The sequence below is a fragment of the Maniola jurtina genome, chromosome 19 (assembly GCF_905333055.1).
Source record: "Maniola jurtina chromosome 19, ilManJurt1.1, whole genome shotgun sequence".
In the NCBI taxonomy this organism is placed as follows: domain Eukaryota; kingdom Metazoa; phylum Arthropoda; class Insecta; order Lepidoptera; family Nymphalidae; genus Maniola; species Maniola jurtina.
In genome coordinates, this window is record NC_060047.1 from 3272354 (window position 1) to 3288568 (window position 16215).

At 37.7% G+C, this 16215-nt stretch overlaps 2 protein-coding genes across 3 annotated transcripts in view; one reads left to right on the forward strand and one right to left on the reverse strand.

Annotated features, from left to right (window-relative positions):
- Positions 1 to 1554, forward strand: part of LOC123875003 (dynein beta chain, ciliary-like) — a 48835-nt gene extending 47281 nt beyond the window's left edge. Inside the window, exons 82-83 of the mRNA XM_045920616.1 lie at positions 482 to 676; positions 1192 to 1554. Coding sequence (XP_045776572.1) covers positions 482 to 676; positions 1192 to 1291 — 295 coding nt within the window. The 3' untranslated portion in view covers positions 1292 to 1554. The remainder of the gene's footprint in view (positions 1 to 481; positions 677 to 1191) is intronic.
- Positions 1555 to 1844: 290 nt separating this feature from the next.
- On the reverse strand, positions 1845 to 13833 carry LOC123875007 (protein phosphatase 1 regulatory subunit 12A). Of its 2 annotated transcripts, XM_045920626.1 has the most exons (8): positions 13475 to 13833; positions 11633 to 11912; positions 7964 to 8097; positions 7079 to 7251; positions 6114 to 6379; positions 3380 to 6032; positions 2915 to 3309; positions 1845 to 2842 (listed from the first exon to the last, which is right to left on the reverse strand). In XM_045920626.1, exons 1-8 carry the CDS (start codon positions 13700 to 13702, stop codon positions 2553 to 2555), a joined length of 4419 nt encoding a protein of 1472 aa, XP_045776582.1. In that variant the 5' UTR covers positions 13703 to 13833; the 3' UTR covers positions 1845 to 2552. The 2 variants fall into 2 exon arrangements, with proteins under 2 accessions (XP_045776582.1, XP_045776583.1); XM_045920627.1 differs by lacking the exons at positions 11633 to 11912; positions 13475 to 13833 and adding an exon at positions 10170 to 10212.
- Between the last annotated feature and the right edge of the window lie 2382 nt (positions 13834 to 16215).

The window sequence follows — 16215 nt, forward strand, 5'->3', positions numbered from 1 at the left end:
ATCTGAAATGCGCTTAGCTGAGAAAAATCTGGAGCAATAGACCATGACCACGATAAGCTGGCTTCTCCATGGTATCCTACTAATATGCTAAAACGCTTGTGTTTTGGCTGTTCTGACTCAGATTTTGCTTCAAAATTTGCAAGAGTATAATTAATAACATTACCTTCAGATTTACTAGTTGTTCTGGATATGGATGTCATTTATTTTAGAAATAATTTTATGTTTTCGAGAACATGTCGGCTTGTAGTTTCACTGAAAATGCTTTTGTAGCCTGACACAAATAAGGTAAAATTTTTACAAAGGGCATGCCGATATTACCTTCAAGCTTAGTGCAGATAGCTAAATGAACTTGACCTCTTATTTGCTTGTCATTATTGCAAGTTGCATGTCTATTAAAAATGTGTATTGCTCGATAGTAAGAACTTTAAACCCTTAAAATATACCTCTTATATCAATGGGTTACAACTATTTCCACATTCAGTGCTCCTCCACGCGAAGGGGCAAACATTCACGGTCTATACATGGAAGGCGCGCGATGGGACACGGCAACCGGCGGCATAGTTGAGTCGTACATGATGGAACTGTTCCCGATGATGCCCGTCATCTACATCAAGGCAGTCACTCAGGACAAACAGGACACGCGCAATGTTTACGAGTGCCCGGTATATAAAGTTCGGTGAGTATGCGTACGAAAAGTAAAATTGGAACTTTGTGAAAACCAAGTCAGCGAATTCTGAGTCAATTGGAATAGTGAATTTTCGTATAGTTAAAATCTTGATTATTAGCTGCGCCATGGGGCAAGTTGTATGTAGGTACATTGCCCCGCAGCTGTACTTGTAAAATTCTATTTAACTTCTTTATACTGTCTCGCAATAAAAGGCATTCTATTGCCTAAAACTTATATCTTGACTACTAACATTTTCCTTTCTTTTGAATTTCTTTCTATTTTTGTCTCCAGACACATACCTTTCAAAGTCTTGAGGGTAAAAGTGCTATATTTCTTTTATTTTCTATTGCTCCAAGAGTCTCCTTGGAGCAAAAAGCAATCTGTTTGGTGATCTCTCCAATCTTTTTATGAAATTTTATCTAAGCACCGTATTCTTTTATCTCCTTTGAGTTAATCTATTTATTTTTATTTGCCATAGTATTTCCTGTTTTACACACTAAAGTTTCCGTTTATTTTACATACAGAATGCGAGGCCCTACATTTGTGTGGACGTTCAACTTGAAGACGAGGGATAAACCAACTCGCTGGACTCTCGCCGGCGTCGCTTTGCTCCTGGGAGTGTAGATGCCTCAATATCTAGTACTGCTACGTTATAACGCTCATACTTCTATCGAAATATACCCACTAGTGTTGTTATTATTAATACTTTTTTTTACTTTTACTTCTATTGATACTACTGTTTTTCATTACCTATAAGTCTTAGGATTGATTTAAGTTAATCATATCTCAAATTCACTTTAATCATTGCTTTGCATGTGAATCGATTTTTTTTCTCAAGTTTCTTTCCTGCTTATTCTGTAACTTAATCGTTTTAATGTATAGCAATAACTATGATTGTACTTTGACATCGTTAATTTTATTTTTATTATTTAATTGTTACTAATGTTATAAATAAATAATATTATAAAAATTTGTCTTTAATTTTCAAAACCTAGACGATGGAAGAATACATTTTACTTTAATAAATAACGTCAGTTAATACAATAAACAGATTTATCATAAACTGACTATAAATTTTACTAGAGTTATTGATTTTTGGTTTAAACACCAGTAGGATAGATGGTATGCGAGTTCGATTGAAGAAAATATTCAAATAAAATAATTGTTGTAAGTAAATATTCGTCTAATACATATTAATCTCATATAATTTCGTAATTATATTATAAATTCACCGAAAGACAATGCTTTCATTTATGCATTAAAAATTGTTTATAATATGGGGCAACTTTGTCCTTATCTACCTACTAAAAATGTTAATATCGATGTTCATAATAATATTATTATATCATCGTTGCACATTAATAAAATAGACTTAATACATATTCTTCGCCATACTGATGATCATCTTCTTTGTGGGAAGACACTAAATTATTTTTTAACTAATTGAAGAACCATAGAATACAACTCATAAATAGTTAAAATTACAATAGTCAGTATGCTGCTTCCCCTTTGTTTAACATCTAAATCTAAATAAATATTGATTTTATTTTCCTTTAAGATAAAAATACAAAAATATGTAATATATTTCTTGAATTCTGGGTGGCATATAATAGTAGTTATCATAGTAAATAATATTATTATTCAAACTAATTTTATCACAATTCGACTATTGTATAAGCCACGTATTTTGATAAGCATTTACAAAATGGCAGTGATAAGTAACTAAAGAATAATAATTATAATATAATCTCAGTGTAATAGGTAACTACAATTCATCGTTCATCATAATATAGCCTTGCTTTTCAAAGCTTTTTTATTACATTTAGGTATTTCTTGCTTCAAACAAAAGGTTTCAATATCAATGACCAAAATATTTAAAAGCTACCTAGCCACTTCTAACAGCCTTGGTAGACGGTTTTGGTGACGCATTATCATTATCCGATGGTGGTTCAGAACCTTTTACAGTAAATGTTACATAATATTTTTTATTTCTATCCAGTTTTTCAGCTGGCAATGCTATCAACTGCTTTTCTGTGCCGTGCGATACTTCTAACGTGACGTGAGCTTTTCCCGAAGGTGGTTTAGAATGGATTTTAGGCAGAAAGCCTTTCGATTTAACTGTTGGTACTGCTGTTGCTGGTTTAGGCATCGTATGGTGATTCCATTTGTAAGGAACTGGAATAAACATTTTTAGTAAGATGAAGAAAATAATATGTGAACACAAAAATTAAAAGACAAATCACTTACTGTAAGCAGAACACGGAATTCCAGTGTATGCATGTACAGCATGAAAACAGCGATGTGTCTTGCTCGTACATAGACAAGGGTTATCTGGTATAGCACTCATTTTGTATAGCTCACTCTCTCCATAGTCAAAATCTATAGGTTTCTCTGGTAAATTATCTAATTGCTTCTTCCCACTCTTTTGTAACTTCCTTAGGCTATTGTAAAGAAATTTTTCAAAACTACTAAATGAATACTCCGTATTGTTGTAAGGACCTAAACCAACTTGAGCCAAACTTGATTTGTTGTATTCATCTATGGCTCGTTTGACTAGCACAGCTTCGTTTGCTTTACTTGTTCTTATTTGCAGACGCTTAAGTTCTAGCAAGTGCTGAAAAATTTTTCGCTCGCAATAATATCTGAAAAAGGTAGACTTTTGTAGTCTCAAACAAAAAATTAAGATATATTAGTTACTTATGACAAGCTTACCTTCTCATATTTGTTTGTATTCGTTGTGTAACAGATCGCATATCGACAGCTCTTTTGTCCCCCGGCTTTCGCACTGGTATTTTACTATCAGCCACTCCCGTAACCTTTGCACTCTTTCTTTGCTGGTAATAGGCATTCAGTCTTGGACTCATGATGCAACGCTGAACTGGCCTTGGACTTGGTTCAAAACCTGAATCCAATAAGCCACTCGATTCATAACCTCTTTCAGAATTTTCACTTTTTGATCTTATCGTTATCCGACTTTTTGTCCTACCTTTTTTCCGAAAACGTTTTCTTCTTCCATTTGCTTCTGAATGACTATAGTAAATTTCATTATCACTTATACTAGGAATTCTACCGAATGAGCTATCCCTACGCAGGCTTTCATAATTCGGATCTTGTTCGTCATCTACAATACTTGGTTTTTTTAATATACCTGTGCCCGCCTCAACTGTTCCTACAGTATCTGAGAGGACTTTATAACTTTCAGTTTCATAAATACTACTTTTTCTACTGCTTCCTTGGCTATCTTTTGATGATTTCGATCGTCGAGGGGATGCTTGTGCGAGTGGCAAATTGGTATCATCCGCTTCAAAACTTTGTTGCGCCATATCATTTGAAATACCATCATCCAAAATTTTGATAATACCTTTATCGACTGCTGCAGCTACATCGCCAGTTGCTGCTTCATTGACTTCTTTTTCTGTGGATTCAAAGCTGTCCTTGCTGTCAGTTATGGAGGTTTCTTTTTTTACACTTTCATTTTCAACAGCTTGTTTATGATCTACATGTTCCCCCATTAAGTGCTCAGAGGGATCTGTGTCCTTTATTTTGAAAACCTCATCCTTATCAGAAAAAGAAACAGTGGGACTTTTATCTTGGGACTCAATTAATTTGTTACTGGTAGTTTCTAAGTTTGATTTGATCTCTTGGGTTCCATTATCTTTAGCTTGAATTTCATCTGGACCTGACAAAACTTTAAATGATGTTTTTCGTGCTTTTTCTAAACTACCTTCCTTAGAAGATTCAATTATTTCTTCATGAGTCTCCTTATCTGTAGATTCTTTGTCTGGAGTTTCAGTTTCCTTATGTTTATCCTCAGAAGATTCTTTCTTTTCAGTCTCAGGTTCAGGTTCTAAACTGGGTTCAGACTTAACTTCTTCTGAAGCATCAATACTTTTGGGTGCACTTTTTTCATCAGTAGCTACAATTTGACTTTCTAATTCCTTTTCTGTTGTTGTAGTTTCTAAAGGTGATTCTTCGGTCTTTACTTCAATTTCATCTTTTACCAATTCAGAGTCAGCTTCTTTTTCTTTTGGTTTGTCGTCATCGTGCACCACATTTTCACTTCCATCCTTATGTGTAACAGACAAATTTGTAGTTTCTATGGATACATTATTTGATGAATCCATAGTAACGGTTAATTCTGAACTGCCATGTTGACTTGATTCACGTTCCATATGTATTTGAGCTTCTGTTATAACCATATTTGTTTTAACAGAAACAGTATCAGTTTCCGTTTCACTATGAGTTTTGCTTTTACTTATTTGACTATCTTTAGTGGGTTCAATATCTTGATTTACTGGCATAATTTCTGTTTTTACTATGTCTTTATCGTTTTCTGCAATTTCAGAGCTTTGCTGTGGAGTTTCTATTTTTTTATATTTAACAATATTAACCTTCTGTTTCTCATCATCATGTTCAATGTGTATTGATGTTTTCTTACCTCTTCGTTTTGTTATTTGCCGTTCACTTGACTCTGAGCTACTCTCAGAAGTAGTAGATTTTCTTTTATGGCGTTTTCTATGCCGTTTACTCTTTCTTTTTTTTGAATGATCTGATGAATCCGATGAACTTTCTGAGGTAGATCTATAATGTCTACGTTGTTTGGAACTTTCTTTACTTCGTCTACCAGGTTCACTTCTTGATCTGTTCTTTTTCTCTTTTATATCTCTCTTTATTTTATGTTTATAGTCCTTATGCTTTTCGTATCCTTCAAATTCACTGTCGTACCCATCACTGAAACTTTTTTGCTTTTCAGCTAACCTTTTCCTTCGATCAGGATACCGGTTAGTATATTCGCTTTGTGATTTTTTTTTAGTTTTCCGTTCATCTGACGATGAACTTAATGAATCAACCTCACTTCTTTGTTTAATTATTTTACGCTTGTCTGAAACTGGACTCGAAAGTTCTACTACCTCACGTTTTTCTATTCTAATTCGATCACGTACATCAATTTTTGTACTTGTAACTTTTCTAGTTGGTAGGCCAGTTATTTGAGCACCATCTATAACGATTTGTGTATTGGAAAGTTTTGAAGCTGTTAAGCCACCGTGCATTTGCAAATACTTAGCAGTTGATCTGTGACCTCTGCTTGCCGCGCAATCTAAAGGTGTTAAAGCTTCATTCTTTGATGATCTCGCAACTGGATTAACTTCGGCGCCACGATCTAGTAATAAACGACAAAGATCGGCGTTGTCAGTAGCAGCTGCGATGTGTAACGGTGTCCGTCCTTCGTGGTTTGTGGCATTAACTTGGGATGGCCGTCCATCTAGCAACCATTTCACTAACTCTCTGCGTCCTGATGCTACTGCTTCATGTAATGGTAAATCTCCTTTAGAATTCCTTAACCACAAATTTGCCCCCCTTGCGCCTGTAAACAATACCCAATACTAAATTGCTTATCTATTCGAAACATCTTAAATTGATTATAAAATACTTTTTATAAACCTACCCAGTATACGGACGGTCTCTATCTGTCCTTTCGCGGCTGCAGTATGTGCAGGACTTCTTCCCCGTCGGTCCTGTCGATGTGCATCAGCTCCATGGATGAGCAAAGCTGAAGTTGCGTCCGCATGCCCCAGTGCCGCTGCGTAATGTAAAGGTGTGCATCCGTGCGAATCAGCAACGTCAACACGGGCTCCACAAAGTCCCACTAATGTTTCTAAAGCTTCAGTATGCCCACGAGCTGCTGCGCAGTGTAACGCTGTTAACCCATCTCTGTCAATATAAATTGTGTAAAATATTGTAAACGAATCCATTTTTTTAACTATACATTCAAAGGTAAAGAGATAAACCGTTAAGTTTTTGAATAGGCAATATGAGTAGATAGACATGACATACCTCGTGCAGTCCCCAGCCTTGCGATTTAGTTGACCATTTCTTGACAACTATGAATAAGGACTTCAATATTGCCTAAGAATTTTAGTTAATTTTCTTGCTGTCCTGATATAAACCTATCAACGTCAGCAACGCTAGTGCGAGACTAATCCACTGCCAGAACTACTGCAGCGGAACCTACTGAGATAGCTCTGACCGTGGCAGTAACTACGATCAGCATTCTGGACGTCTACCATGCCTTCCCTTACACCATACGAGTTTCCATCCTTATGTCGTCGACATTCCATCTACACGCACGAAACGTTTTGCGTCTTCATTCCTCATTACGCATGGCTAAGGTTTGGAATACTCTTCCGCGATCAGTGTTTCCTACCAATTACAATCCGGGTATCTTTAAAACAAGAGTGAATAGGCACCTTCTAGGTAAACGCGTCCCATCTTAGACCACATCATCACTTTCCATCAGGTGTGATTGTGGTTAAGCGCTTACCTATAGAGAATAAAAAAAAAAAAAAAACCACCACATTATATTGATTTGACTAAACATGATATAATGACTAAAATGAGACTGCTATAAACCTGTCAGCGTCATCAACACTAGCGCCAGCCTGGTGAAGCGCCAGCACCGCGGCGGCAGATCCAGCTGAGGCGGCCCACAGCAGCGGCGTGCGGCCGTCCGCATCCCGGACGTCCACTCGTGCACCACCCTCCCTCACTAGTGCGCGGAGAACTTCTAACGCTGCTCCTCTACTCTGTAAAAAACATAAGTAGGAAAGGATATTAATTAAAAGTTGATCTATCTGCACCTTCAAAAATTCTATGACATAAATACAATTTATATTTTTCTCTTTTAAATTTAAATGATTTAAAATTCTTATTAAAAATAATTTTTTAACTATAAATCATCATCATCATCATGATCAACCCATCGCCGGCTCAGTACTGAGCACGGTCTCCTCTCAGAATTAGAATTGTTTTGTCTATAGTCTACCACGCTAGCTATATGCGGATTGACATACTTCACATACCTTTGAGAACATTATAGAAAATTCAAATTCAAATTCAAAATGTTTTTATTCAATTAAACTTTTACAAGTGCTTTTGAATCGTTAAAAAAATCTACCACTGGTTTGGAATGCCGTTCCTACTGAGAAGAACCAGCAAGAAACTCGGCTATTGCTCTTTTCAAATACATATTCAAAACTCTCAGGCATGCAGGTTTCTTGACGATGTTTTGTTTCGCCGTTTTAAAGCGAGTGATACTTAATTGCTTAAAATACACATAACTCCGAAAAGTTACGTGCGTGCTCAAAATCGAGCTTCCAACGCCTCAAAATGGAGGGTAAACGGGAGGAGAACAACCAGTACGCTTTCACCGCTCTTTCATATGATGGATATTTAATGATATTGTTTATGTCTAATGGATTAAACGATAATGTTATAATCTGAATAACAGCAAAAGACCTGATGGTCGGTAGCCGCGGGAGCTCCGCACATCTGCGCCGCGTAGTGCAGCGGGTAGCCGCCGTGCTGGTCCGACGTGGCGGCGTCCGCGCCGGCTGCCAGCACTGCCCGCAGTGCGCCCACTTCACCACAAACTGTCGGATTAATACAATACAGTATAGATTATATTTAGAATAGAATAGAAATAGAATATATAGATAAATAAATTAAATAGAAAAGAAAAGGATATGTTTTTATTCAAATAAACTTTTACAAGTGCTTTTGAATCGTCAAAATAATTTACCACTGGTTCGGAATGCCGTAAAGTATAAACATTACTTATAAAAGTATACGTAGTACGTGCAAAATCCAATCTAAAGTTGCAACATGTACAATGCACAGTAGGGTTTGTGCGCATTATTGGCTTGCACGTAGCACATTTAATTCGTCTTGGAATCTACTAAGTTTTACCTGTTTTAGAAAGCCTCTTAGCTGCTGATCTATGAATGAGGGTCCAGTTCTTTGAAGTCTCAATACGGCTAAGATAACCTAAGTACTTATTAAGTAGGTAGGTTCTTATATATTTTAAAGTTATGTGTGAGTAGGTACTTATACCAAGTCGTTTTCTTTTTCATAATCATTTAGGGTTCCTTAATTTTAATTTACTTTTGTGTTAGAAATCAAACTGTAAGTAGGTACGTGAACTAAACATTGATTTTTATATACGTTTCCCTAAGTACCTATATAATAAACTGAAGTTCTGAATTAGGTAACAGCCATGTTTAGCTATATCGTAGCCAGTTATCCTAACCGAAGGCTATTAATTTCGAATGCTGAGTCATTTGTCTTGACCTTTTTAGTCTTTTCGTGGAAAAGTCGAGTCCTAGATGCTCTAGCATGGGTTCAAGGGCCCGGCCTTGCTCGCCGCTCAATAATGTAATCACTGGACACCCCACACCCCCTTAACGACGACATACAAACTTTGGTTACTCTGCCCACCCTCTGCCATAGTTATACTGCAGACTTCAAATATTTTATTTTACTACGTATAATTTTATTTCATCAGTTACTGAATCACACTAATATTATAAAGGCGAAAGTTTGTGTGAGTGTGTGTGTGTGTGTGTGTGTGTGTGTGTGTGTGTGTGTGTGTGTGTGTGTGTGTGTGTGTGTGTGTGTGTGTGTGTGTGTGTGTGTTTTCCTAAGGGATTTCGAAAAACCTAATTGCTGAATAAAACTTGCATCTCTCACAGTCACAATGTTTTCCACGCATGACGACGTCATGATTTCAATTAATATTATATAGGTACGAGTAGGAGGTACCTATATACCTTACCTCTCACCTTACCTCAGCTTAGATTCTTAGACTTTAGATCTAGCTAAGTATTATATAAGATTAATTATTCTGAGGCTTTGCTATTGGTATATTGGCATTAGTGTCTACCAAAATAATGGTTAAATAAACTCAAAAGGATAAGACTGAAATAATGATAAAAGCAATTAATTTTTTCTTTGAATTCATCAAGACGAAGCTCATGAGAAAATAGGTAGGTAAGTAAATGCTATACCTAGCCTATAATTAGTCTACAAGGGCTACTAACATAATATTATGATTATAATCAGCAAAATAAAACTGTAATATTTTTGAGGTAATAGAGATTATGTTTCGTGATTTATTTAATGAACCATTACGCGCTACTATAATGTAATTTCTAACAAAGGTCACGGTAAAAGAAAAGGCCACGTCTGCTGGACAGCTAAATTTCATTGAAAAGGTAAGAGCTAAAGTGATAGAAAAATCAAGCAAAATATAAGTACAAAACCCATAGATTCCTCTGGCAAGTTTCTTTCTACTTGGAAGAAATCCTATCTATCTAAGTGACACCTACGGCTCTTTATGGTTTACAACCAAGTACATTTTACTTTACTTAAATTATAAAATTTAATTAAAGAAAAAACTATTTTTGCAGATTTTTCGCCAAGTTGTCGGTAAAATATTGACATGAAATTGATACCCAAATATTTTATAACCAATTACTAAGTACCTATTCGAATAATTTTTATTATTATACCGCACGTGACGAAAAAACTAGATAAAATCAAAAAACATTATATTCTTAAATTAAATTATTCCGAAGAAAAAAAAAACATAGGTTGATATTAGGACCTACGAATAGCAAAGAAAATCAAAGGAAAATAGGAAACTTGAAAATCAAGTTCTTCGTACTCTATCTATTCTCATGACGTCAGTAGAACCACGTTTAGAAAAGCAACAACTTGATACAGCGAGCAATGATTGGCAAATTGTGGCAATTCGTAACAGATGAGGCGTGCGTGACGTAGAATGCGATGATAATGTGAACTATGAAGCCGGAACCGAGGCGGAATGACACCGCAATAGTACCTAGAAATCCAGAACTGTTAAATCACCAATCATGAAAACGTAACCTAGCGAAATCTTGCGAGAATATCAAGAATCCATAGTAATATTATAATTATGCGAAAGTGTGTCTGTGAGTCTGCTAGAAAAGCTAGCAGACTGACAGACACACTTTCCAGACTGACAGACACACAGCCCATCCGCTTAACCAATTTTGACGAAAGGCTCAAAGATATCTGGCATCCCGGGGCCAGTCCAAAGTACCTACTTTTTATCCCGGAAAGTCAAATTCTTATGGGATTTTAGAAAAACCTAATTCAATGCGATTAAAGTTACGGGCATGGTTCGAAAATTCATAATTTTTTTAATGAAATATTTTGCATGTAAAAAATGTAATAAATTATCCTATCCTAACTTTATATCAATGGTTATGACAGAGAAGATGATAGAGTCTCTACAAAAGTAGGTGGTTGCGGTGAATTGGAATACGTTGGGAAAACTTAAAATATTAAAAGTCATAACATATTTCGTTTAACCCACATTACATCATTGTAGAATGGCTTTGACCTAGTGTGTAGCTTTGTGTGGAGGCGTTCTAAGCACGCCATTTCAAACAGTTCGATATTTTCCCAATTGAAGCAAATCGGTTTAAGATACTATCATTTCCATTCTTTACAATGCATTCGGTGAAGCAAAATTTACCTTCTGTATGCAAAATTAAAATTATCATTCTTTTTTACAAAAAGAAGCGTGATTGTTATTTATCACGATTCACGGACATTCCAACTTCCAATCACGAGCATTAGGATTGACATCGAGCTTTTCTCTCAAACATATTGACCGTACTTTTTCAAAATTTTAATATTTTACATCCGAGTGTGAATCTATCGAATCCTTACACAGCACAACAGTATAATTTACCTATTGTTCACTGTCCTCAATCTGATATCTGCTCCAATACCTAATAACGTCAGCCCTAATGGTACATTTCCATGCACAACTATCAGATGAAAGGCATCCGCGTTTCACTCGTCTGCTAAAGCCTATGCAGCCATGAAAACCTGGATAAGTCCATTCATACAAGTCACCCAGGAAACAAGCTTAGTAACTTGTAGCCCAAAGCACCTGGTCTGGGTCTTGGGTAAGAGGGTGAGATAATCTCTGTGAAAATTCCAGCGGGAACTTACCTGTACTACAACAATATGCTACTTATGGTCTTAGCATTGACACCTGTAAAGACGTTTGCACTAATAATACATTTTCATACATAGCTTTCAAAATTACTTGAACAATCACAACATTAGTCTTACCAGTAGCCCAATGCACAACTGTATGCTGTTCGTTGTCCTTGGCATTAACATCCGCACCAGCAGCCAACAACGTTTGCACTAGCGGCACATTCCCGTGTACAACTGCCAGATGTAGGGGTGTGAGTCCATCGGCGTCTCGCGCGTCCGCTAAGGCCGGCGCAGCCATGAGGACGCGGTCCGCACACGCCGCCCGCGCAGCTTGGTTCACACCTGCACTGCTCGATGCGCAGTAGTGGAGCGCGCTGCGAAGTCCACGGTCTCGAATACGCACTGATGATGGCTGTGGGGCATAAGATATAGTTTAGATTAGACGATGGTCGTTTTAATTCGGCTCTCCTCGACTTGTCACTATTAAGAAGTTGAATAAATTGTTGGAGAACTCTCATATATTTTGAGACTCTTCCTGGCGCATTGCTGAGTATACGTGCACTGTGCCGTGGAGGTATTTTATAGTTGTAGAGTTTAAGAAACAGTCGATATTATTAACCGTCCATTTAACCAATCATCATCATCTCAGCTCATTACCGACCCATAACAGTCAGTACGGGTCCGCTATCAGAATAAAAAGGATTTTCACCACAGTCCACCACGCTGGCCCAGTACGTACTGCGTATTGACATCACACGCTTTTTTGGAGAGCTCGCAGGCATGCAACAGGGTGATGCCGGGTTTCTTATGATGTTTTCCTTCACCTTCAAAACATTTGATTACTTACTTAAAAATCTGTTGACCAAAAGCACATTAATTAAGCAATATACCTACTTATACACACGCGCTCGTATTAGACGTCGTTGTTACTTATGAATATGAAGCAGTCACAAGTCACAACCCCTGCATAATTAACAAGGCAAACACATGTCATACATAATCGACTTATGTTACTTAGGGGGACGTGAGAACGTTTCCTTACGCCCAGGCTGTTGTAATACAATAGATTGACTAGCTGTACACTATATCCCCAGCGCTTCGATATTTGCCTCGCTGCATTTCCTTGAAAGGTTTTCAATTTAATAGCTTCGAGGATCACGCAAGGAAGCAATGTATTGAATTTCTTCGTATTATTCTTCTAGAGTCGTAAGCGACAAATTAAAAAAAAAACGCAAGACGAAGTTTTGTTCTAATAGAAAACTTTCAATTAAAAAAGGTAGGTAGGTATGCAGATATAGCTTGGAAATGTGTTGCTAAACAGCTTTGATAGTTCTAATAAGTATTTAAAGTGATTTTGTAAAGTGGTGATAATAAAAAAGAATACCCGGTTGAGTTTGTTGTGGGCTCTTCTCAGACCTGAACGCGTTTGGAACCCACGTAGCTTTAGTTCACGTAAATAATTATCACCACTTCTTACAAATGTAGCAATTCAGATCATCAATATAAACATTATTTGTTTTTGAAATTTCATATTAGAAACTTATAGAAACTAAACAAAAGTTTAATTGTAGATTGTAGATAAGCATTGCCAAAGAAATTTTAAGTACTAGGACCTATGTACCTACGAAGTAATACTTCCTTATTCCATGAGCATTGCACAGTTCAACTGACATGTGACGGAAATGAGTTCACTTTGATGTATTGTTTACAAGCAGCAAGACGATGCCTGCGATGCGATGGCGTCACGGGGTAACATCGCGTGCGGGGGCTAACTACTAGAAACAAAGCCAACGTTTCATATTTCCACACCATTAAAACCTCTTGATTTATATCGTTTTATACTAAATGTACTGCGCCAAAAAGCACAGCAGTCTTATCGCCTATTTCCCTTCAGTGGTACTTATTGTCATTGCCTCTGTTTAAAAAAAACGGTCGATATTTTGTACAAAAAGTTAGAAGCGTGACTAGACTTACATCTTTGTTGAGGATATCGACAACCGACTTATAGTTGGCCTGCTGACAGGCGTACATAAGCGGCGTGCACCCCTGAGGCAGGGGGGTGTTTACATCACCCTTTTTGGAGTTCCTTTCCCGCTTGATCTTAGAGCTTTTGTCGAGGAGGTCGCCTGTGGGACTTTTCTTAGGCTTTTTGAGGATGGACGGGATGGGTTCGCCCCGGCCGCTGACTGCACGCTTTTCCATAACAAAAGAGGGTTAGGCGGCATGCGTGCCATGTGTCGGGGGTCGTAGTGAGTGAGGCGAGTCGCGACGAGCGGGCGCGGAGGGCGCCTGGCTCCGACTGACCCTCGAGAGGCTTACCAACTCCGCGGCCACCTACTGCCCGCTCGGACACGGCGCTGGGCGGCACGCAACTCCCTACTATACCACCAGTGCACCAAACCAGGTCACCGTTTACTGTTAGATTTAGAAAATTTGATTTCAGAGCCCGATTGACACAATTAATCATAATAAGCAAATGTTTATCAGCAACATGAATTCGCTACCGAGTACGTAAATCTGTCAACTTAAAAAAAACCGGCTAAGTGCGAGTAGGGTTTGCGCACCGAGGGTTCCGTACTCGGGTATTTTTTTTTTGTCATTTTGCACAATAAATCAAAAACGATTATGTATAAAAATTAACAGACAGACAGACAACAAAGTGATCTTGTAAGGGTTTCGTTTTTCGTTTTGAGGTACGGAACCCTAAAAACAATCAGTCCTGGAAATTAATGGATAGTTTGCGGAAGATAGATCAGCTTTTTACAAATAAAGCTATTGAAAGTAGTTTGTAGATTTTGTCCATTGTGTTGATAGGTTGGTCTTGGTTGATAGACAGACAGACAGACAGACAGACGGACAGACGGACGGACGGACGGACAGACAGACAACCCACATTTCAAATTCCGGTCGGCGGGCTTAAGGCCACATCTTGGCTCCATATTATAAGAATATAGAAAAAGCAAGCATGCGGACTAGATGTAAGTAATTTGGTCCATTGCGAAATGGTCATGTCTCTCCATATGTTGGTCAGTTGAGACAAGGCACTTTTCGCCATCACGATGTGATGCCGGACTTCTGCTTCACCATCGTTGCTGATGTTGAAAATGCCAACTCTTAATATTAACGAGTATTTAAGTACAACACATTATTTCAGTAGGTACATAGGTAGATATTCACCCGTTCATCTCAACTGTTCCTGCCTCAGCAATTTAATAAGTAATTGAGATTATGCCTCAGTTTTTTTCGTATACTTCACTTACATTCAGGAGTCAGTCAGGTGAATTAAGGATCAAGTTTGACCTTAGCATTTCTTTCAAATAAAAATGGGACAAGGTTAGAAACGATTTGATTGTTGTGGCAGGCTCCTTGGTAACTCACAGGCGTTATTAGGCGTCATTACGTTGGAGAGCCAGTAGCCGTTGGCTTATTAGCCACTACACACGAGACCAATTTCTAAGTCTAACCTCTAACCTCATGATCAACCCATCGCCGGCTCTCTGCAGGGCAAGGTTCTCCTCTCAGATTTGGCAGAAGGTCTCTACCACGCTGGGCAAATGTGGATTGACCGATTTTTTTTTTAATTTATTTGTACCAGAAAGTTGAAACAATAACGAGAAAAAGAAATAAAAAGTGAAGAGACAACACAGGGAAGCACTTATCTCTATATGAGATACCAGTGACCCTTGGCAGTGCGAGAGGTTGTAAAGGGGATTTCATACACGTTTGAGAACATTATGGAGAACTCTCAGGCATGCAGATTTCCTCATGATGTTTTCTTTCACCGATAAAGCAAGTGATATTTAGTTGCTTATGAAATGCACATAACTCTGAAAAGTTAGAGATGCATAACTGGGATCAAACCCTGGATCCCCCGTCTAGGAGGCCGATGACTTGATTTTGAAGTCCCTATTTTCAGTTTAGAAAGTGTGGTGTTGGAGCCTGCAGGGCAAGTTGAAGCAGTGTGTATAGGCATTATCGCGTTAAGGGAGTGATGCGTGACGTCATGCCACGACGCTACACCCCTTGATGGTAATCGCACTGAGCCAAGTTATCGTACAACAAATTGGTTGTGAATTTTCACTCGACTATGACCGAACTTTTCAAAGTATGCTGTAATTTTGTTTCAGGAAACTTCAACCTATTTCCTTCAGAAGACAGATCTTATCTATTGTATAATATAATCTACATTACTACCTCACTATCCTGCCCATATTATAAATGCAAAAGAGGGGTTTTTTAATTAAAAATATTCAGATACAAGTTAGCCCTTGACTGCAATCTTACCTGGTGGTAAGTGATGAGATGGAAGCGGGCTAACTTGGAATGGCAGTTTTCATAAACCTTTGGTTTCTACACCGGAACGCTACATCGCTTGGCGGAACGGCTTTGCCAGAAGGGTGGTAACTAGCCACGGCCGAAGCCCTACCCACCCAGACCAGACCAGAAATTTAAAAATTATAAAATTCCAAACCGGTAAAGATTTCCTAAAAATATTAAGTAGGTAAGGTAGGTACTAAAACTAGTATTACTAGCGCTATAAATGCACGATAAATGCAAGTATATATTATGTATAAGTAGTACCTACTATAATATGATAAGAAAATATATTATTTTCATTTAGATCATACGCATTAGTGACCTACTGGCCTCTATTTGTTTACTAGAGAACAAATAATTAATAACACCCTCGTAAAAGCCAGTAGAAAATAAAACAA